The 22,649-nt window shown below is 47.1% G+C and overlaps 2 protein-coding genes across 3 annotated transcripts in view; both read right to left on the bottom strand.

Moving 5' to 3' along the window:
* Window positions 1–22,649, bottom strand: part of SHTN1 (shootin 1) — a 203,695-nt gene that overhangs the window by 167,688 nt on the left and 13,358 nt on the right. The window lies entirely within an intron of this gene.
* Window positions 12,212–16,271, bottom strand: VAX1 (ventral anterior homeobox 1). 2 transcript variants are annotated; one of them, XM_090056507.1, is made up of 3 exons: window positions 15,602–16,271; window positions 15,028–15,215; window positions 12,212–14,373 (listed from the first exon to the last, which is right to left on the bottom strand). In XM_090056507.1, exons 1-3 carry the CDS (start codon window positions 16,257–16,259, stop codon window positions 13,834–13,836), a joined length of 1,386 nt encoding a protein of 461 aa, XP_089912633.1. In that variant the 5' UTR covers window positions 16,260–16,271; the 3' UTR covers window positions 12,212–13,833. The 2 variants fall into 2 exon arrangements, with proteins under 2 accessions (XP_089912633.1, XP_089912634.1); XM_090056508.1 differs by having other exon boundaries at window positions 12,215–14,373; window positions 16,022–16,271.

The raw sequence follows: 22,649 nt of genomic DNA, 5'->3' as shown, positions 1-22,649 counted from the left end.
TCACACATCAAGAATAGCAGCAACCCTAACAATAATGCATGTTAATATAGTATAATATATTAATATTTGTTGTTATTATTCCCTGGGGGTGGGAGTCAGGAAAGAGTTCACTACTCAGACAGGGAGGTATTTGAGAAATGGAGTGGTTTCCTTTCCATTTGAGAATTAGGGTGAATCTCCATATTTTGGGAAAGGAATAAGGGTATAACAACAAGGACCATTTGGGGATCCAAGTGGAAAAATGTCTTTGGTAACAGTTTAGCGTCTCTAAACCTAAGATTTAATCAATGGGCTTTTTGCTGCAGAGTTAAAGAGTCAAAAGCTGCTTTCACCAAGAGCTGAAACAGTAGATACTTCTGTAGCTATATAGGAATACCACCTGATCACCCATCCATATTTCCCCAGTGTTATAGCCTAGAACAGGCAATCTCCAGAGATACAGTTTTCAGCAGGTGGGTCCCTGCATGTCACAACCCATTAATCTCCCCATTTTTTCCCTGTAGGTTTGCTTTATGTTTGATCTGCTGTTGGCATTCTTCACAGCATTGAGCAGCAGTGCAGAACAGTAAATCCTTACCTGTTACCTTGATTTCTCTTCATGTCTTTGTGCCAGTCTGAATATCCCACCCAGCTTTGATATGGACTTAGGAGTGTTTTAAAGATTTCTTTTTTATGTAGTGATTTGTGTGTGCAAATGTGTGTCTGTCTGCGTACACCCACATGTGTGTACGCATGTGTTTGCCCCTGTGTATCCGTGTGTGTGAATAAATATAGGTGTTAAACTGCTTGGAAAGCTTTAAAGGGCCAAGTTTCATAATCCTTTACTCACACAAACCCAGTCAACAGGCACAACATTATTATCTATTAGACTCCCACATAAAAACAAGCATTCTTGTTTCTTAATGGGCCCTGAAGTTATTACTGTAGATTTCCAACATATTCTCAAGTCAAATATAGAACACTTTATGTTAAAGCAGTGACTACAGTCCCATGACACAAACACATGGCAAGAGATTATTGCTGCCTGAGAGAGCTCCCAGTATAAACAGACAAAGGGTGGGAGAAGAAAGAGAGGCACACACAGAAGTGAAGAGATTTGTACAAGGTCACACAGCAGATCAGCTAGGAATAGGACTCAGGCTCCTTGAATTCCAGGCCAGCGCTACTTCTTATGAACCACATCCCTCAGCTGCAATTCATTATTTTCTCAGTAACACATTTCTAGATACACAATCACACACGCTGAAAGAGCAGTGAACATCTCAGATGAAGGCTCCTGATTGTCAATGCATCTAAGAAGATACCAGGGACCTGAATCTGCTCCCACTGAGTTTCAAGGGGCAGAACTGACTTCCATATATATATATGAATAATTAGGGGTTTAAATAACAAGGAGTCAATAAAACAGGGAGACAGGTTGCTTGGCTGTACTAGGAGGTTAATTAACCAGGAGTTCACTGCATTATAAACCTAAGCAATGCTTGGTAGTAGCCGGAATCTGTTTCTAGTCCGTGATATGATTATGAAATTCCAAAATGTACTGCCATTATTATGCGATAAGTTCTCATTAAATCATTGTCCCAATGAAAATAGATGATACCTCATCACTGACTTACGATTTGGATTTATGAACAATAACTGCATATTAGATCCATTTTGGGGCCACATCCAAATCTTCTTTTAGAAAATCTTTTTATATACACATGTAACTACTTCCTAGTATGAACACACCATGGTATTTATACTGTAAAAGTACCTATATACTCCTGCCACTTTGTATGTAAGAGATACTGAAAATAGCACAGAAATTCAATTATATTAACACCAAAGATCTAAAATGTTTAGTTGTCCAAACACAAGGCTTGCCACCAGCCTGTGTGGTGCGTGGTACAAATGTCAGCAATGGTGATTTGAAGAAAAATGACTGTTTTATCAATGGAGAAAAAAATCAAAATCATCAACAAACTGAAGAAAGGTTGCATATGTGCTCCGTATTTTTATATATAAATCTTGGTTTTCTGTGTGTTTCATGAGCTGAATAGTTTGATTTTATAAACAGGTTTTGTCCCAATAAATTCTGATAACCGACACTGTTGTAAATGATATATTGATCTTGTTTGTGCGCCCCACTTTGAATCATGGCCAGCCAGAATTAACTGCACAGGACTTTTGCTGTCCTGACATGGAGGTTCAATATCATTATGTATTAGGACCAGTTAGCAGTGAGATACAAAGCTGATAGACATCTCATTTATACCTTACACCGATATACATTAGCTATTTCATTCCATGATGTTATGAACTCTACAAGGCTTCTTGGCTCCCAGCAGCGGTCCCTAGCAGAGCGGTCTTCCGAAAGTGCATTTTGTCATAAGTCCAGCCAGCCAACAAAGTCAGTGCGCAAGAAGTTGGAGGACTGAACAAGGAATATTTCAGAGGGGGCTTTCCTTAGCCCATCACCGGCCAAACAGTGAAGGCGCTGTCCTAGGTTCTGAGCAACATCCATGAGGATGGTTAGGAGAGGCCTGTAATTCAAGGCGGCATGCTCAGTCGCTTTCCTTGAAGCAATTCGGTGTAGTGAACTAGTGCTACCTCTGCAGAGTTCATATTTGCACCCGGAAACGAACTCTTCTGGGAGAAAGGGAGAGCTCGGTCTCACTGCTAGTTTTCCAAGACAGGCCTTGCAGCCATGGACCAGGGGGCGGGGGGAGGTTAGGAGAGTTGCTCGGCCAGTATGGAAAAGGCAGACAGCCTTGCCGTTCTGCTATGCTGGCTCCACACCACTTTCATTCACAGGACTGGCCAGCTGCTGATACATTTGCAGCGTTCAAACATTACTAAAGAAAGGCTTTTCCTTCCTCAGGCCGTGCTTGGAAGAATACACCATGTATTCCCTTAGCAGCCAAGGCCGGCATGACTGGACTTGATATTCAGACCGTGAGCAGGTGGCATCACTGACTGTTAGCAGGTCTGCATATGGCCATCCTGGGAATATTATTGCTATTGCTATTAATTTGTTTCTACAGCATCACAAAGGACACTATACACACAAAGAAGACACAGTCCTTGTCCCAGAGAGCTATATCACAGGGCCTAATTGGTTGTGCTACTTCTTGGGATTATTAATTTTCTCCCACTCTTCATTTAAAGCCATGTACTGCTGCTCCCAGTAGGCTCTGGAAATATAGCTGGAGTGTTATCTCCTGGTGTTAGGATGAAGTGACCAGCCAGAGGCAAAGCTCACAACTCAAAGTTCAGTATTAGCTAGTGCCAGGTAGGCTCTGGGATCAGCTTATGCTGATACTTTGAGACAGACGTAGCATCCTGTCATACAACTACTATTCACTCTGTTCCAAGACTGACCTGGAAGGCAGTAGCTATGCTGTGAGGGAAATGTGCTCTGTTACCAGTCCATGATTAGAAACCCACCTACAATCCTATCCATATGAATACTCATTCATGCAATTTTGAAATAGATTTCCCAGCAATAAATCTGCCCTCAAAAACTCCTAATATTTTTCCTGGAAACAAAATATAAAGGTACCATTATGGCTTCAATAAATATAGGGGTGAAACTCACCCATGCCTGGGGCCAGCATATGGGCTCATTTACTAAAAATATGACATATAAGCTTCATGCTGTTCCTCTATGTGGGAGTAAGCTTCATGCTTGACGATTCAGGCCTATAATCTTGGACAACTTTGGGGAAACTTCTCCTGGTGCTACTTTGACTTAGAAAATCAGAAAAAGAATGCATGTGGTGCAAATCACCTTAAACAGATTTCTCAAATTAACAAGTGATGTACTGTCAGCTAAAGAAACCTATTTTCTTCTCAAAATACTTTTAAATTCTACATCACTTAGGCTCTACTCCTAGAGAGAGTGAAAGTCACTGGAGCAATTCACAAGTGTAAAATTAAGCACATAAGCAAGGCTTCTCAGGATCATGGCCTTTATACATTCTTAGGACAGAGCCAAACATTTATCTTATACTTTCCCCTTGTAATGCCATAGCAAAGCCACACTGAAGGGAAAGCATAACCAGAAATACATGCAGGGAATACATTTGGCTAAATGTAAACTCAACTATCTTAATAAATGACAACAATAAAAACAATCTATCCAAAAGGACAAGCCACACAATAAAGAACGATAAGTATAATTCTTTTTCATTGAAAATGCGTCTCTCCATGGGGCCAGTAATCCAAGACTATTTTCATAAAACTCTGTTGTTTTAACAGCTGCGCCTGCAGTATAAGGTTTCACATTTAGAGCCTTAACACAATTAAGGTCCTCCTACCACCTGATGAAATGGGTTCTTGTTTACTAATTCTCCTCCACAAGTATTGGTACATGAGGATATTTGCAGTACTGTGGCCAGAGACATACGGAGATTATCTTAGCTAGTGCACTCCAGAGCCTCGCTCTCCTTTCCTCTTTATGGCAGCATACTTCCCTTATTTTTCCTTCTTGGTATTTGTCATCTGTTTTGATTTACTTACTATCTGGAATTGCTCTGAGGCCTTAAGTAAAAACAGGGCCAAGGATTGGGCTAGGTCCTGTGAAGAGCTGACAATCTTAACAGACTAGACAAGCAAAGAGTGAGGGAAAGGGAGTATTAGTTTTCCCGTTTCTTTGATGGGAAAATGAGGGGCCTGGTAATCAAAAGATTTGCCGAAAGTCATATGGGAAGTCTGTGGCAGAGGCAAGAGCCATAGGCTAGTGCCTTAACTTCTGCTGTTATACATCATCTAGCTCTTCTTTTCCTTCTTTCTGTCGCAGGGGTGTTCTCAGATATGCATTGTGGGCTTTTTTTTTTATTTGTCTCTTATACAGCTGCCACCTTCTTCAAATTCTTCTCAAATGTAATCTCATTAACCTCTCCTCACCCCTCTCTCTAGACTTCTAGGCTCCTCTTCAAGTCTGCTTTTATTCTGGCAAATTCGCCCATCCTGCCTTCCCTCCTGATCCTTCATTCCTTGTCTTCATGGAAGTAAGTGTCCGTTACTTTCAAATGGATTTACCTTCAGACGGCAAAAAAGCTATTGCAAAGCCCAGAGTGCAGCTGGAGCTATATCAAATGCACGCACAATGTCAATGTCATGGTGAGGACATGGCAGCCCTTGGCCAGCCACAACGAGATTAAACCACTTCTACAAAACCCGAGGCTACCCACCAAAATAATTAACCAGGGCTAAATCAACCCCCAGCCACCCCTAGCTCTCCCTTACAATCCAAAAGCTGTGGAAGGGGACTGTGGAGAAGTAGGCCTTGGGATGTTATCTTTGAAGGGATTTCTACAAATTGACCATTGTGTGTATTGGGCAAAGAAGGTCCTTGAGTGAACACAGGAGTTTGCCATGCCCAGAGCCCTCAGATCCCCCAGATCCACTAGATGCCTAGGAGATATTGAGGGGAAAGTAGGCCACCTGCACAGAAATGCTATGCTTGTGCACTGCCTCCAGGCATGGTTCTACTGGAGCAAAAATGGGGTATGGTGCACAAACGAATACTGCCTAGAGCGCCATTGATTTATGGAAAGATTTGCTTTTGCAGAGCAGGGGCAGAAGAAAGAAGATGAACGTCTATCTTGGCGTTCCTTAGTTCACTCCTAACCCATGCTCTGCAGAGTCCAGGACAGTGTAAAATGGTCCCACGGGGGCTACTGAATCTTACTGCTAAACCAATGGGGGAGCTTCCTCTTGTCTGCTGGGGTGTTCATAGCAGGCTGCCCAATGGTTTCAGTTCCTGACATTTCCAAAGCATTAGATGATAGAACATAAAAGAAAACCACCTCATTCCTCTAGTTAGGGTTCCTCATTTAAAGGTGAAGTGAATCCTTTTTAAACACTAAAATAAAGATGCTGAAGTATCTTAAAGATGCACATCATCCAGCAGGACTACAAAAGTGCCAAGCTTTGCTAACAAGCTATGTGACCCTTTATCTACCATGTTTGTTAGTGACTTGTAGTTTGCGCCTGGAAAAACAGGGATTTTTTCATTTAATAGAATAGAAATACAAGTATAATAGCATCGTGTGTGCATATTTGTGTGCATGCATGTATTGTTTTACTGGTCCATGCTCCAGTAATGGCACTATTTAGGTGGTAGGTGCTAGCGCAATGCTCACAACCCTAAGCAAATGGGTTAAAGAGATCTTATGTCTGCATGGGGTGATATATTTTCTCCACACCAGCAGTAGAGCCATCCCACAGCTAGTACAATGACCATGTTCCCTTTGTCCTACTAGAAATTCTAGCAGACAGAATGAAAATACTAATACTTTGTGTTTTCTCCTTGTCTCTGTTGGTTTCATTTGGAGAACCAGCAGCCAGCAGGCAAACAGGTCGTCCTCTTCCAGAATCTAGGTATCAACTTGGACAACGTGGATACAGCTGACGCTTTTCAACTGAGGGTGCAACTGCCTGTGGATCTGAGTTGTCTTAAATAACCAGCCCCACCACTTCAGCAGCCATCCCGCCCCTCTGGAATTTGCCTCTCACCAGCACACTGGAGAGTCCTGTGGAGCTGTATTTCATGGCCAATGGGGTTGTTTAGCAGTCTAGTGTGTGCTTCAAGTATCCTTCCTACTTTGCATCTCTCTAACACAGTGAAACCCCACTGGTTTCATTGCCAACATCCCAGTGGGGGAGGTAGGAGTGTAGGATTTCCCCACTTACTGCTGAAAGTACAGCAAAGGCTACTTTGTATTATACAGAACAGCAGATTGAGAAATACCAGAGTCATAGAAGGGACATGTTCAAGTCAAAACACATGGGTGAAGTTAATCTCTTCAACTTCAATGCCTGACTTTGTTCCCACATTTTAAGAATGATATACCTTACTATATTTATGCCACTTAAAATTTAAAAAAAAAAATCTAACTCACTGCTTTCTCCTTTGAACGTGTGTATCTTGGTCCTTGGGCCAAAATAAATATACTAATTTCACTTTAATCTGTTTAATTTCCTGGTTCTCCTGCACTTACACAATGGGCATGTCTACACATGCACATTTACTGAGCAGTAGCTAAAATTACTGCACAGTATGGGCACATGTCTACACGTGGACACATATACTTCGCAGTAAATATGGCAACATACGCTGACTTAAGTGTAAATTTGATACTGCCAGCATAAATTTGATAGGCTAAATTTCATCACGTAGGTATCAAATTTACGCCCAATTAGTTACTGCGCAGTAACACACATGTAGATGCATTATTGCACAGTAGCCCAGGGGACCTCCCTGCTGGGTCTCCCCAGCCACTAGGGGTCCAGCCTGAGCCCAGCCCTAGGCTCCTGGCTGGCCACCTCTCCTGGTTTCAGTTTGGGACTAAAGTTAATCCCAAGTGCTGGCAGCCATATGGCCAGAGTCTGGAGTTCCCCCTAGTGGCCACAGAGACACGTGGCAGGCTGCTGTGACCTGGGACTAAATTTAGTCCCAGGTCGTCTGCACGTGTAGACACTGGCCTATTCCCACTTACTGCTCCTCAAATTTAAACCGACATAAACACATGTGTAGATACGCCCAGTGATGTGCTCTCCAGATTGAGCAAGAGATTTGTATTAAAATGGTGTTCCTCCTTAGGTAATAAACCTATGATCAGCATGGCATTTGTGCCTCTCCATTAATGTTCACAAGTTATGGGTCTGTTATAGAGCCTGGCTCATTTGCTCATTGTATGGATGCTCAAGCCAAGGGACCTCAGACTGAGTCACTGTTGTTGGCCAGGATGCCAAGTTGTCAGATAAAGGTCTGAATTCTAGAAAATACTTGCTGGTGTAAGGGTCATCATCTTGGCTGACACTAAATGACTAGAGAGATCAATGGGCTGCATATATTTGAAGAGAGGAGGGATCTGGGAGTTGGGAAATGTACTTCTTTATTTTTCTATGGAAAGAAAAACAACGAAGAAAAAGCAGCCTCTCTTGGCAAACAAACAGTTACATTAAGTGTTGTTTGTTAGAAATATTTCTGAAAAGAGATTGAAAGGATTTGAATTGTTAGAAGGTAGATGAATAATTTATAGTCTGGAGAGGGTACTTTGGAAACATCTGTTCTCCCTGTCTCATAGCACAAGAACCTGGTGTGATTTAATTAAACTAGCAGGGGGAAGTCTGAAACCAATAAAAACTAAACATTTTCACAGTAAACTATGGAACTCATTGTCACAGGAAGATAGGCACAGACACACCCAGGATCAGGGCACAAACTAAGTGAAGGAAAGAAAACAGTAATACACACAAAGCAGGGTATTCATTGAAGGTAAACTGTACCTGGCGTAAGACTCTTTTTTTCCCTTGTTGGGCAGGGTGAACAACTACCCAGGGACCATCTGTTTTTTCATACATGTCACAAGGTTTTCCCTGTCCTGACACTGATATGGGGAGGAAGAGGTGTGCAAATGGAGACAAACATGTAGATCTTCACTTGGACAGACCCAAAGGCCTGACATCTTTGCATTGGGCACTTGGAGAGGTGCTAATTAAGATGAAGCTGGTGCTGAGTTAGCAATGGACAAATGCCTTTAAAAAAACCCTGTGGATACGCTCTGAATACTGGTTTCCGTGGTTAATCTAACAAGTTCATTAGCTAGCAGAAAAGTCCATTAGAGTAGAAAATTGTAAGCGCGTATCCAAAGAAAGCAAATACAGAATTAAAAAAAACAGTTTTCACCCCACCTTGATTCTTAGAGTTCATTTCTTCCAATAAGAAAGCGAACACCATACCAGGTGACGCACAGCCAGTCAAAATTCGCCAGCATAATTCAAATTTCAAATGCTTTCATTGAACTATTTGCAATCTGCCAGCCAGAATGGTCCACAGAAATGATTCAGCTGTAATTTTCTGAACACAAGTAAATCTCAGAAATGTGAGCTGCTCATGGACAATTTTGAAAAGCAGTGGCTACATTCATGTAATAAATGACTTGTTCTAAATTATTTCCCCAGATCTGGCTCTAGCCCCCCCTGACCTGCAGAAATCATTCCTCCAAAATGTAACAGGTTCCCACAACAAAGTCCATTCACTTGGTGAAGGAAGGGGTGGATTTCCAAATGAAAGTTAATTTTCAGCTGAAATATTTCGACCGTGTACACTCTTAGAACTTCACTACATGTACCTTAGTTTCTCACTGAACCAGGACATCTTCCATTTTCCCCATGGAATGCAGTTTTGTAGGACAGTAATTTCAATCGACCTCTGGAAGCAGTGGAAAGCCAGCATTTCCTCATAAATGGCCACAGCAGACACTGTGGAGATATGTCTACACTCTGGCTGTAGCCTTTGACTTCACTGGCATTTTCCTGTAGGCTTCAGGATCAGGCCCTCGGTCGTTGTAAACATGCAAAATATTCTTGGAGCTTTTAGGAACAAATAAATGAGCAAGGTGAGAGCTGCAATCTCCACTTCACTGTCCAGTCAAATTAGGCCCTAAATGTAAGTGATGGAAAAAAGAAAAGCTATTGAATGAACCTGCCATTAAATAAAAATGCTTCATGATTTCCTTTGAAAACTGGAAATGGATTTGCAGATGTTTTTGGTTGCCTGCCTAAATATTTGCTTGCACTAAATATTCCCCCTAGGTGAGCACTCACACACGTGCATAGCAAACAGCTCCAACACTGCAGCATTTAGCTCAGATGCCACTGTGACGGGCACTGTCGAAATAGCTCAGACAGGGACGCAGACAACGCTAGGGCAGAAGTAAGACTGATTAGCAACAAGAAACCTGATGAAGACAGTTTACATTCATATTTCAAGGTGAAGGGAATGGCAAGCAAGGATAAAAACAAGCAATCTGCCTGAACGACCAGGGTACCTTTTACTAGAGGAAACTGTTATTTTAAAAAGCAGGTGGGCTTCTATAATGTATCTGGGATTTTAACGTGGTCCATTTTAAAAGAACCCTCCAGGTGGGAGTCCCTCCTCTCCCCACAGAAATCAGATTAACATTTCATGTGTAATTGCCTTGGCGTCTGCTTTATTCAGTCTATTGAGAACCAAGGGAGGAATTTACAAGCCATAACCCAAGGTGAGCAGAGGTGTAATGTTTTAAAATACCTTCTCCCCACCTCACCAATTCCATGTGGGAACGAGGGGCCTGACACTAACACTAAATAAGGTCTGAGGGTAAAACTGGAGATAAGACGCCTTATTGTAGGAACCGCATGGCTCATGGCCTGGCTTTGGTTTTATCTCCAGCGCCAGGATTAGCTCCAAGCCCAGAACTGGGGTGGAGGGAACTGGAGGCAACAGGGAAGGGATTTTAAGCAGCTTCGTCACTGAAACTTTTCCTCCAAAACACAAATACCACTTGGTACCTGGGGCAGAAATTGACCCCTTTTAAGGAAAAAAGAAATCAGGTGTTTTTTTTAACCACATAAAGGGGGTGGGGGGTGAGGGAGGGAACAAAACAAACCCCCTTCAGTACCTTTATGCATAGACAGGTGCTTTGAGGCTTATCTGCCCTTGTAGCATCTCCTTCTCTTGGGGATGTGGATTATTTACATCCTCCAAGTACAAAGCTAAAAGTAGTGGAGAAATGCACTTCCTTTCCCAGCACAGGGCACCAGGGTGGTGACCCTGGGATGCACTAGCCAGGTCTCGGGACGAAGGCCCTTGCTTCGCTGGGAAACCACAGGGACAGAAGTGTGGCTGCGGGGGGAAGGGGGCTCATGATGCTCACTCCAGTCGCCTCTCAATGACTCGGGTCAATCAGAGCTGGGCCTGGGCGGAGGAGGCTCCCCCCAAGCTGGGACCCGGCGGGGAGGAGGCCGGCAGCTTGCCCAGGGCCAGGCTTGGGGGTGCCCGGCTGGCAGCAGCTCACAGGGCACCCTGGGCAGGGCTGTTTGAGCCTGAACGCATCTGCCAAAATTCAGTTACATGGGGGGGGGGCGGTGATTTTGGTTTTGGCAAGTGGGCTAGTCTCCGGGGGGCCGGGCTGCTCGGCTGCAAGGGCTGCAGGAGCCGGGGGGTGACAGCAGAGCCGGTCCTCTTGTGCAAGAAACCAGCATCCCTCGTGCGCGGGCCCTCCAGGAGCCCCCCAAATCCAAACTTCCTTTTACTCCTGTGGGGGGATAAAACAAACAAGCAAACAACAAGCCCCACCAAAAAAACCCCCAACCCCTTCCGCCGCATCCGGCGACGCCTCGTTTCTTTTGAGTCTGGTCTTGGCTGGTGCCCCTCCCTGGGGAGCGTCCCCCCAGCGTCTCAAACCCGGGCCCTGCGCAGCCCCCTCGCCCCCAGCCTGCCGGGGCCGTCTACACACTTGGGGGGCACTTGGGGTTTCGCAGGCCCCGTCGGGGCCCCCGCAAGCGCTGCCGCGGGGAGGTGCGGGCAGCCCCGGCCACTTCCCTCCCGCCCGGGCTCTCGGTTGCCGCTTCGAGGCAGGAGCTGCTCCAGGGAGCGAGCCCCAGAGTCTGGTTTTCTTTCTTTTTTGGGGGGTAAAAAAAAAAAAGAAGAAGAAGAAACAACAAAAGAGGCAGGTGCCTTTGCCGGGGCTGCCGCCGTTTGCAATGACCCCCCAAAGCAAACCTTCACCGAGATGCAAATCGCTCCGCAGCAGCTGCGGGAAGGGGCTGCGTGCCCGCTCGGGTCGCTACGCAGGCGGGACGCAGACCAAAGCCCGACTTCGGCAATAAATACATGACCTTAGTGGGCTGCCCGGTAACCGGCACAGGTGAGTGCTGCGCCTGGAGCGGGGCTCGCCCCGCCTGGGAGCAGGCAGCCGTGGGAAGCGTGGGTGGGCAGATCCGGAGCAAGCCACAGGGGTTTTTTTTTTTTTGGGGGGGGGGGGTGTTGTTTTTTCTTGCTTCAACTCCGCCAGGGTCCTGCGGGAAGCCGGCACCTGCGGCCCGAGCCGGCGAGCATTTAGCCCGGGTGGAAAATCGCTTATTTTCCATCTCCGCCCGCAGCCGGGCTGCGTTAGCCGTGCAGGATCAGGCCCGCGGGGCAGGGGTGCCCGGCCCTGGGTGCAGCGTCCCCGTCGCCCCGCCTCGCTGCGCCCGGGACAGGGCTCCGCGGGCGGCAGCGCGGCGAGGCCCCGCGCCCCGGCCCCCGAAGCGCCGCGGCCGCGACACGGGCCCGGAGGCAGCCGCGGGCGGCGGCCCAGCGGCGCGCGCGCGCGCTGTGACATGCTGCCTCGTACCCACCGGAGGATTATTAAATACAAGACGAAAATACACCTAATTCCGTCGTCATATAGATATAATATATTTCACTCTCACCACATAAATACAAAACACCCAAAACATTCAGAACAAAAGTTAGTAGCAAGGGCTCAGCGCTGGCGTCGCTCGTTATTTTCTCCACTACTTGCCTAGAAACTTCAGACGTAAATAATTTACAATAAAATTACTATTTCGTTTTCTGCCCCTCGGTCCTGGCCTAGCATGAACTCTACCCACTACAGCAACCATTCCACCTTTTTGTAAAGTTTCTCTCTCTCTCTTTTTTTTCTGTTTTTGGTTAAAGTTTGGTGGCACGTATTTATACCGTTTGTAAACGCCGTCTGTTAAAGTTTAAAGAAAGAAAAGAAACTTTAAAAACAAAACAAAACAAAACAAAAAACCCCAAACCCACTAGCTAAATACAACAGTCCTTTTTTTTCCTTTCTTTCTTTTTTCTTTTTCTTTTTTTGTTTTACCATGGCAAATTCAAGTACTGGAAGTGAATAGGAAAAATAGATCAGAAATGCCAGTTGAGACACGCGCCTCGGTGGAGAGTGAGAGGTGTGTGAAAAAATAGCGAAAGAGGGCTGCCTGCAAAGTACAAAAATAACGATTAAAGAGAGGTGCTTCGTATTTGACTTTCGTTTTAATTGAAGTGTGAGCAATTGGGGAGAGGGGGATTATAAGCAGGGGAAGGCTAAAGATTTTTCATTTAGATCCACTTTGAAAAAAAATCACTTAGGGAAAAAAATGGCCATCGCGACAGCCAGAGATGCGTGGCTCAATCTCCGCCGCGTCCTTTATTTCTCTGTAGATTTTATTTTGCAGCAGTTAAAAAAAAATAAATGTTTAGATTCAAAGAATTAGCTGGTGGGATGGCGGAAGGGGGCATTGCGCTACCTCTCCTGCTTTAGTAAATGTCTCCCAGGGCAGGTTTCTGGAGCCAGGTCTGAACGCAGGCAGTTTAAAGGCAGACTCCTCCGATCCCACAGTCAGCACACGCGCACACGCACGAAAAAAACCCCAAATTTTAAAAAAGAAAACCCCCAAAACCCCCAAACAAAAAGAAACGAGAAGCAGCGGATGGACAGGTTTCTGACTCGGATCTGTACCCAGGGCAAAGAGAAACGCACCCTGGGCTCCTCATCGGTGAAGGCGGAGCAGCGAGCATGTGTAAATGGGGCCACGAGACCTCGAGCAAACCTGTGCTTGGAGAGTTGACAGCACGCATCAATCCACGGACGGCTCCGTTTCCGAGTCCGCCGGGAATCGGCGTGCCCGTGGGTTTGCACGCGTGCAGCTCGGCCGAAATGGCCATTATTCAACTGCCCCCCCCCCGCCCCAATCCCATCCCTTTCCCAGCTCAAACCGCAGGATTCAGGGCGAGGGCAACCGGTGTCGGCTGGCGGGTTTGGAAACCAGCCTCCCCCGTGTGCCCCGCACCCGGGCGGGCCCGGGGCCGCTCGGGAGCTAAACTGGGGCGCTTTAGTTTGTTTCGCTTCACTGCTCCGATCTGCCCGCTACCGCCCGGGCCTCGGGACGGGCTGGGGGTGGGCACGCGGGGCGGGGGGCGGCTGGTGAGATGCTAAAACGTGTCGTGATGCCATAAATATCGCCACAAAGAGAGACTATAAATATAAATACAAGCGTGACTTCGAGTCAGTCCAGGGCTTTTTTCTCGGCGCCTTCTTTACTGCCGGTCCGCGAGTAGGGCTCGAAGGCGGAGGAGCTCAGGTACCTGGCGGACAGTTCCTGCAAGTTCCCTGCCAGCGACCCGGCCATTGTCAAGGGGTTGGAGGAGAGGCGGCCGGCCACCGAGCCCAGCAGGGTGGGCACGGGCAGGCTGAACAGGCCGTGCCCCGCGGGGGGCGAGGCGTGGAGTCCCGCGGCCGGGGGCGGCCCCGCGGCGCTGCTCACGGCCGGGGGGTGCGGGGAGCCGCCCGCCGGCCCCGAGCCCGAGCTGGTGGTGCCCGTGGTGCCGATGGTGATGCTGGGCGCCCGCAGCGCCGAGCCCAGGGCGCTGGTGGCGCAGGGGGGCAGGAGGCCGGGCAGGCCGGGCGGGGACAGCAGCCGGCCCTGCTCCAGCAGCCGCAGGACGCTGCAGGTGGCCGCGGTCTCCGACACCACGGACCGCAGCTCGGAGTCCTTGCCCTGGTCCTTCTTCTGCTTGGTGCGCCGGTTCTGGAACCACACCTTGACCTGGGCCGGGCGAGAGGGCGGCGGTCAGGGGCTGCCGGCCCGGCGGGGTCGGCAACACGCGTCGCCCAGCTCCTCCAGGAGCAGCCTCCCCTGCCCTGAGCCCGTGCCCTGCCCAGGCGTCGGCAGCGGAGGCTTTTTCTTCGCTGCCCCGGGGTAAAGGTGGTCCAGGCCCTCGGGAGCCGCAGCGGCTCCGACGGGGCGGGGACCCCGCGCGGTGGCAGCGAGACCGCCCCCCCCGGGCTGCACCCCGGCCTCTCCCCCAGCTCCAGCCCCGGGCCCCTAAGTGACAGCCAGCGGGGCCCTCCCCGTCCATGGGCCGCAGCCCGGGGCGGGGGGTCTCCCCCTGCCCCGCGGGACGCCGGCCTCATTCCCGGGCCGTTTCCGACACTGACCGTCGGGGCAGCGCTGCGGGGGAGGGGAGACGCTGTGGCAGCCCCCCCTGGGAAGCCGCCCGGCTCCTGCCCTGCAGCCTGGCAGGCGCCTTGCTGCCCTCCCACCCCGTCATTTCAGCTCCGGCCAGGCCCCGAAAGCACAGGGGTGGGGGAGAGAGGCTCCGCGGGCAGGGGGCTCCCGGGGCGACGCGGGGCTCCAGGCGAGGCGCGCCGGGGCCGGGCTGGAGGCGGGGGGGGGGGGGGTGTCCCCGGCCGGTCCTACCTGAGTTTCGGAGAGGTTGAGCTGCCGGGCCAGCTCGGTGCGCTCGCGGCCCACCACGTACTGGCAGCGCTGGAACTCCATCTCGAGGCGGTACAGCTGCTCGGCCGTGAAGGAGGTCCGCGTCCGCTTGGGCCGGTCCAGGTCGAGCCCTTTGGGCAGGATAATCTCCCGGATTGAACCTTTGGCATCTGGCAAAGAAAGGCGCAGTCACGGCCGAGGCAGGCCCCTGGCACGCGGAGGCCCGGCTCTGCGCTGCCAGCTGCACCCAGGCAGCGGGAGGGCGATGCTCGTGCCGGCGGGGGAAACGAGCCCCCCGGAGCGGCGGCAGCCCCGGGGCATCGGCGGGCAATGCAAGCAAGGGCCCCGCTGCTCCCGGGGGTGGTGGTTGGGGGGCGGGGGGAGGGTTCACGTGCCTCCCGCCCGGGGGGAGCTGCGGGAAGCTCCCGTGTGGGCCCCGCGGAAGCGGAGCGAGCCGCGCAGCTTCAGTGCGGCCCGGCGGTTTCCGAGGCCTGCGCCACCGCCGCCGCTCCGGCCCCGCGCGCCTAATGCCCCTCGGCGGGGCGCAGTCACGCACCCGCGCGGCTGGTCGCTGTCGTGGCGGGAGCACCGGGAGCCGCCCCCGGCTCCAGCCCCCGCACTCCCGCGCCGGGAGCGCCCGCAGCCCCGCCAGGCGCCCCGCCCGGGGCATCTGCACACCTGCCGGGCAGGGCCCGCAGCGCCCACAAAGAAAAGCCGCGGAGCCACCGCGCCGCGGGGCAACTTTCCGAGGCGCCGCGGAAGTGAAAGCAGAAGAAGGGAAACAACCCCCAGGTCTCGGAGCAGGCAGCGGCGTTGAGCATCTCGGGGCGGGGGAAGGGGGAGACGAACCCCCCCCCCCAAACCCGGGATTTAAACAAAACAAAATCGTGACCCCCCCCAAGACTGAGCAAACAAAAAAAGCCCCTGCCTCTGCCGCGGGCACACGGCTCGCACGCGCGACCGCCCAAACTCCTACCTCTAACTAGGATCCTCCTGCAATAGTCCGGGTCGGCCGGACTAGATTTACTTTTATTACAATCTTCCGAGGCTGCAGAGGCAGAAAAAGTCCCTTGCTGCTCCTTCAAAAAAGAAGTGGAAATATTTCCTTCAGACCCTTTGCTGTCCTTGCCCTCCTTATGTCCGTTCTTCGAGACCCGGTTCGCTTCAGTCTCTGAACTGCACCTAACGTCCATTTTGTCTTGTTTCCCAAACATGTAGTGCAATCAAAAGAATTAATTTAAAAAAAAAAAAGAAGGAGAAGAAGAAAAGAGAAGAAAACGAAAAAAAAAAAAAGCAGCGGGGTAAAAAGAGAGGAGGCGGCGACGAGGTGCAGGCGGAATATGGCACGGCGCAGGGGCAGGTCGCCGGGGAGCTGCAAGCACCTTTGGGGCGGATGGTCGGGTCGGATCCCACCGCCAAGGCAGGAGCTTCCTCGATCCCGGCGTCCTGGAGTGACTGTCCAGCGTCCCCGAGCCCCAGTGATCAGGTACTCGCCAGTACAACTCTAAAATGATTTAATGCCTGCCTTATTACCGAGACATGCGGTGGTTAGACACACAGAGGGACGCGCACTCGCTGGTTCCATTGATTACGGGTAATTTTGCAGCCTCCACATTTAGGTTACCTCATGAATACACTAAATTGTTTGGATAATATATCAGATCGTAATGGATGGTTTGTGTGCTTGTCCCCAATCAAGTAGAGTTTAGCCAGTGAATAAACTGAAATGATTGGTCTTGCTTTCAGGAAACACACAATCAAAAGACAGACTTCCAGAAAAAAAAAAAAAAAACTTTTGACAAGATTCACCCTGAATTGTTAGCACCATTAGCAGCCATTATTAACTTTCTTCTGCACGCCTTTAACCCTCCAGATTATATAGTGGCTTTATCCCCAGCACGCCAGAGATGTGAATCAAGCTGTTAGGAGCAACGCGGCGGTGGAGCAGGAGCAGCCTTGACTCGGAACAACACCCCCAGGAAGAAAAGTTTCCCCGCAGCCGATCTGTCCAAGGCAGGCAGCAGAAATCCTCCTTAACACGTCTCCCCACAGACAGCCATCTTACACTCCTGCCTCTCCTTAATTCAGTCCAGATCTTCGCTTTGTGTGAGTGTGTGTGCGTGTGTGCGCTAATTCTGCACCTTCACAAACACTGAATCCATTCGCAGAGCTGCTCATTGAAAAAGAGAGAGAGAGAGAGAGAGAGCAGCTTTGTGTTCAGATAGATCCAGGAGGGGAGAGGGAGAGAGAGTGAGAGAGAGAGTGAGAGATAGCCCGTGAAAAATCTCAACTGCGTGATCCACTAAGGGGGGGGGGAGGAGAAAAGTTTTCCCCTAGCTATTTCATTGTCTCTGCTACAATATCTTTGAGAACCGCAACAGCCAGTAATCCAATAAGACCATTGATTAGGCTACAATGATTCAATTCAAGCAAATGGCCTTGTGCAAAGAGCATGCTCCAGCCCTTCTTGTCACCTTGCAGGGCAGAACCCCTCTTCATGCTGCTCTCCTTATTCATTCCTTTATGGGAAACGTAGAGCAAAAGGAGTGAAAGATGGCAATTATCTAATTGGACTATTAACAAACAATTCTCTGAGTGTGGCTGTCTGGCAGTGGTTCTTGGGCGGGGTGAAAGGCCACATGTTGCACTGGCCCCATTCACAAAGAGTTTAGGGGCCAGGAGAAAGAGAGAGAAAGAATTTTCTCTGAGAATTTTTCACACAAGCCCAGAAGTATCAGCGAGGCTCTTCTCTCTCTCCTTCTCTCTGTTGCTGAGAGGTGGCAATAGGGGCAATGTTACCCTTTCTGAACCAAACTGTGCTGAAAGCTGGGCAAGTCAGCCGCAGCCTGCAGCCGATGGTTGTTACTCGCTGCTCTGCTTCTTGGGGTTGTTCCTGGTCTCCTGGAGGGTGTAACTGTCTTGACCTCAAAGACATTTTTTCTGTTCTGGGGTAGTATAACTGAGAACAGAGCGGGGCTCAGGCTGGCGCGAGTGTAAATGGGGATATTTCAGGCCAAGAAATAAAATAAAATAAAGTATAATAAAGTAAAATAAAACAATGAGTATAACTAGATTGCTGCTAGCAAAAAAGAAAATCAATGATGGCCATCTGAACTATAATTACTTGCACTGCAGTTTTCAGAAGTAGATACAGGAACCATTTCTGACCTAAATATATACAAGTGAGTGTGTATATATTTATGAGCATGTGTTTATATTTACGAGTGTGTACATATGTATACATGTGTATGTGTATTATATATAACGCACCCCAGCATATGTGTTACGTACATAAATATAATATATATGCATATAATATTATCCAGGAAGCATCTAACCTAGATAGACCAGGCTTCCGTTTCCTCTGAGCAAATTAACTCCAGCAGTCTCTAATGCTTTGTCATTATATTGTTTAGTTACAACTTGCATTGCAATAGTGGCTAGAGGCCCCTAGTAAATAAGAGCCTTATTGTGTGCGGTGCTGTACTGAGTATATAGAGAGGAACTAATGAGCTAACTGCCACAAAGAGTTTACAATTTGAGGACCTGATCCTGTGAACTACTCTGTGTATGTGGAAGTTAAAAAGGGACACCACCAGTTTACAAAAGGCAGCGGTGACAAGTGATTGTAACAACTGGAAAGCCTGGATTAAAGGAAAGCAAATAGCTTTTACACCAATGAACTATGGTCACAATTAACAGCAACTGAAGTTTTGTGTACATAAGGGGGTATATGCATAAGTACATGTATCATATGTATGATTAATTGGCTAATGAGTGTGGCAGCATCAACAACCCTGCTTGGGCATGTGTTTTTTAAATATGCTAAATAAAATCAAGTATTATTTAAAACATTTTTACATAACAAACCTTTTAAGACAGAGTAGGCAATACACTGATTTCCAGAAAGGTCTATTGTGAAATGTGGAGCAAAATTATAATTATATTTGTATAGGTGTGTGGGTGTGTGTATGACATTTTCCCCCGTGTTTTTAGTTATGTGAATGTCTTGGCATATGGTATAATAATAAACATGTAGTTGTTCAACTCAATTACACTGTTTGAAGCAGAATTTTTTGAATTTTAAATAATGTATTTATGTGATCTTACTCTGCTTTTCCTGTAATAAGTGCCTGATCCAAAGTCCTGTGAAGTGAATGGGACTTTTGGCCTCAATACATGATGTCTTACAACACCCTACTGTACAACCTGTTGGCTCACTGGAAGACGGTTCTGTGAAAATGATTTCCCCCTGTTAAGTCAGCTAAGCTTGCTTACATATGTTTCAAATACAATATTATGCTGTTCAGAAAAAGGAAACTTGTAAAGTTATTGTCTGGAGAGATGAATGGTGGGATACAAAAGAATAATGTCTCCAGTCCCGCGGTTAACTGTGTGGGCACAGCTCTTTACCCTTAGCCTGTTCGATTATTTTTACGAAGGCCATGCACATACAACGAATAGGAGGGTCCAGCCCAATGGTTATACATACAAACAGTATCTCAGAGATAACTGTGTTGATTAGTTCACCAATCACCCATTTTCCTACCCTATATACCTTTCCCATAATATTTAAAAAATATTTTATTTTTTCTTCCCAAGGATTGAAGAGAAATAGTACCTACTTTTACTCTTATTTTGATCAGCATACACTCCAAAAGGCTCACTTCTTTTACTGCTGATGTGAACCTGGAGTAAGCCAGATCAAGACTGGTCTTGAAATAGTTATTTCTGTATAAAAATATAGATTTAAAACGAACAAATGCAAGACAGTGGACCAACAACTGAAGTCCAGAAAATAGACTACACTAATCCTTTTAGAACATGATTTAAACAAGGTTGTTATAGTATATTAACTATGTTGATCATCCTTAAATACATTAGCTAGTTTATCTTGTTTGTTATAAAAGTGTCAGTGGCATAAGTAGGAAAAGCTTTGCTCTTGATTGGTCCTATTATTATTGTGGTCTGGATTCTAAGATTCTTTACACCTGTAGGTCAAAAAAGCTTTTATCCCTACTAGCTTCTAGCTTCCTCCTGGTCAGGGGAATATTTCTGGTTTAGGAAGTCAGACACTCCAAAGCCCCTCGCATTGCTGATTTTACAGCCTTTTACTGTTTTACAACCTGTTACTGCTAATTTCAATCTGAGTGGGTTGCTAAACTGCAACTGAACTGCAGACCATATGCTTGAGATTTAAAAAAAAAAAAAAAAAATCAGGCAAAAGATTGTGATTAACCCACACGGTTTATTGTGTAATACGAGTTTTATCCAAAGAATATTTTGCATGGATCTGAGTTCCTGTCCATGTAGATATCCACGTTTTCTGGTTCTCTGAGATCTCTAGATTACAATCCCCAAAGGCTTTTGTCATAGAGTTACAGATGTAGTTGAAGGTGCTACTGGTCCCATTTCAGTGCTGAGATGTACGGGAAAAGTAAAATTTCCAGAGGCAGATGAAAAGCACTGAGCTGCTGGGCAAATGTTGGGGAGAAAATTCTATTCAACCTTCAGGATGGAGAGGAGGGGACCCTGTCCTCCTTCTTTGCTCATTAGGGTATCTGCACAAAATACCCAGTGAATGCATAAGGGTCACTAAGGGTTATCCTGACTTCACTGCAAAATCAGTGTTCAGCAGGTGAAGAGGGACTAAAATATACTAAAGCGTCTAAGCAGAGTAACAGGTTCTGAGCAATCCATGGGCCTCTCCTCGCTCAGGGGATATATTCATAGAAACACAGCAGTTAAAATCATACCCTCAGTGGTTTTCTACCCAATGCCCAACACCTTTGTTCAACATGGAAAACATACATGTGGAACAGAAAGCACAGAACAAATAGGGGTTCACGTGGTGTGTCACTAGTAAATAAATATATCCAGTACAAGAAGTGTGTGACTATTTCTGGGCTCAGCGAAGTTACGGTCAAATTCAGTGCTACCTATTTGATGCCAAAGTGGACTTAGGCACCAAGGTGAGATCTTATTTCCTGCCGCTTGTGTCCATGGCAAGCTGTTAAAGCAAAAACTGGATGGGTCCTGTTCTTCCTCTTTAGTCTGAAGGCTAAGGTCACTGTGTGTTTCAAAAGTAGTCATGTTAATGTTTTTTTCACGGACTTGAGCAGCGTGGAATCAGATTGCACTTAGGCACTTAATAGGTGGAATAGGATCTGGCCCTTAGTCTTTATATCCTCATCAAAAAACTATTCTCTTCTCCTCTGTGCTGTGCTCCTCACTGCAGTGTGTGAGAACTGCATTATGCCACATAGCTTACAACTGTCTGGTATAGTTTGTTCTTTCTTCCTTTCACTCCCCCCCTCCAAGGCAAAAGTTATTGGTGGTACGTTTTGGTAGCTCTAATATATCAAATACTGCTATGCAGCAATATCAGAAAAGCTGTGGTATAAAACCTGTGCCTTGTACTTGGAATTGAAGGTGCTCGAAAGGCTTATGAAGGTCCTTGGTTGTAGTGGGGATAAATGCCCTAGTCCCTCCTCTCTCTTCTGCAGTGATGAGTTATGCCTTGCGATGGACAGTCCCATTGTACTAGAGGAACTGAGATGTTGGCTGTGGTCCAGCTGCTGGGTCTTGTTGTACGTATTTTGTATGTGGACATTGAGAGCCCTGAATATAAAAAACTGATCTTGAACCTGATTCTATACTCATAAGGCTTAAAGCTAAACACAGTCAGAATTGCCAGTTTTCTAATCAGAACAGCAAAAATCCACTCCATTCCCAATGTTTTCAAGCTGATGATCTATACAGCTCCAGATTCAACACAAAGCATGTTTTAGATTTCTTGGAAATGTTGGCAAAGCTTCTGGGAAATGTAAAAGGAGTTTGATAGAGAAAAGTGAAATGGGTGAGTTTTACCGTCTCTATATTGCATCACAACTTCAGTGAGAGCAGGGGTCACCCAGCTGAACTATCAAGCCATAAGTGATTACCTGAGTATGAATGGCACCAAAATTACACAATTATTGGAGAACATTGCTTGGAAACAAAGACACTTTTGCTGGAGGGAATAGTGTGTAGGGATAGGGAATGATAAAACATCAGGGCCTGATCCAAATTCCATTGTAATCAATGACAGTCTTTCTAATAGTTCATTAGCCTCTGGATGAAGCTCTCAAAGTTCATGAAAATTTCAGTCTTGTTGATAAAAGGAGAAACATTTGACTTTTTGCACATATTAATAGAAAGCCTATTGCTTTCTAATTACAGATAACAGTGACCAAGCATATGTTACTTGGAATTTCAAAAGATTTTCAATAAATTCTTGATGGAGGTCCTTGGTATGAACCAAGAAAGTCCTTGGTAATATAGAAAAGGAAGGCAGAACAGGGTAAGTCCTGTTACACAGCACAAAACTCATAAATTGGTCATTCTAAAGGGCTGCATCTTACAGAAACAAATATCCCAGAATCTATGGAATTACTGAGAAACCCCACCATTATTTTTTAAAAGCATTAGTTTTCAAACTTACTGTATGCTTGCCCTTATCTCCTCATGTTAAGGACCCTCTAGAAACTAGATGTGCTACATAAGGGAAACTCATTAAGGAATTTGCTCCCTGATATGCTCAGATACTTTCTAAAAGCCAAAAC

Source organism: Crocodylus siamensis, chromosome 7, assembly GCF_052110815.1.
Source record: "Crocodylus siamensis isolate JL-2025a chromosome 7, ASM5211081v1, whole genome shotgun sequence".
NCBI classification, from domain to species: domain Eukaryota; kingdom Metazoa; phylum Chordata; order Crocodylia; family Crocodylidae; genus Crocodylus; species Crocodylus siamensis.
This window is presented reverse-complemented; position numbering and strand designations above follow the sequence as displayed.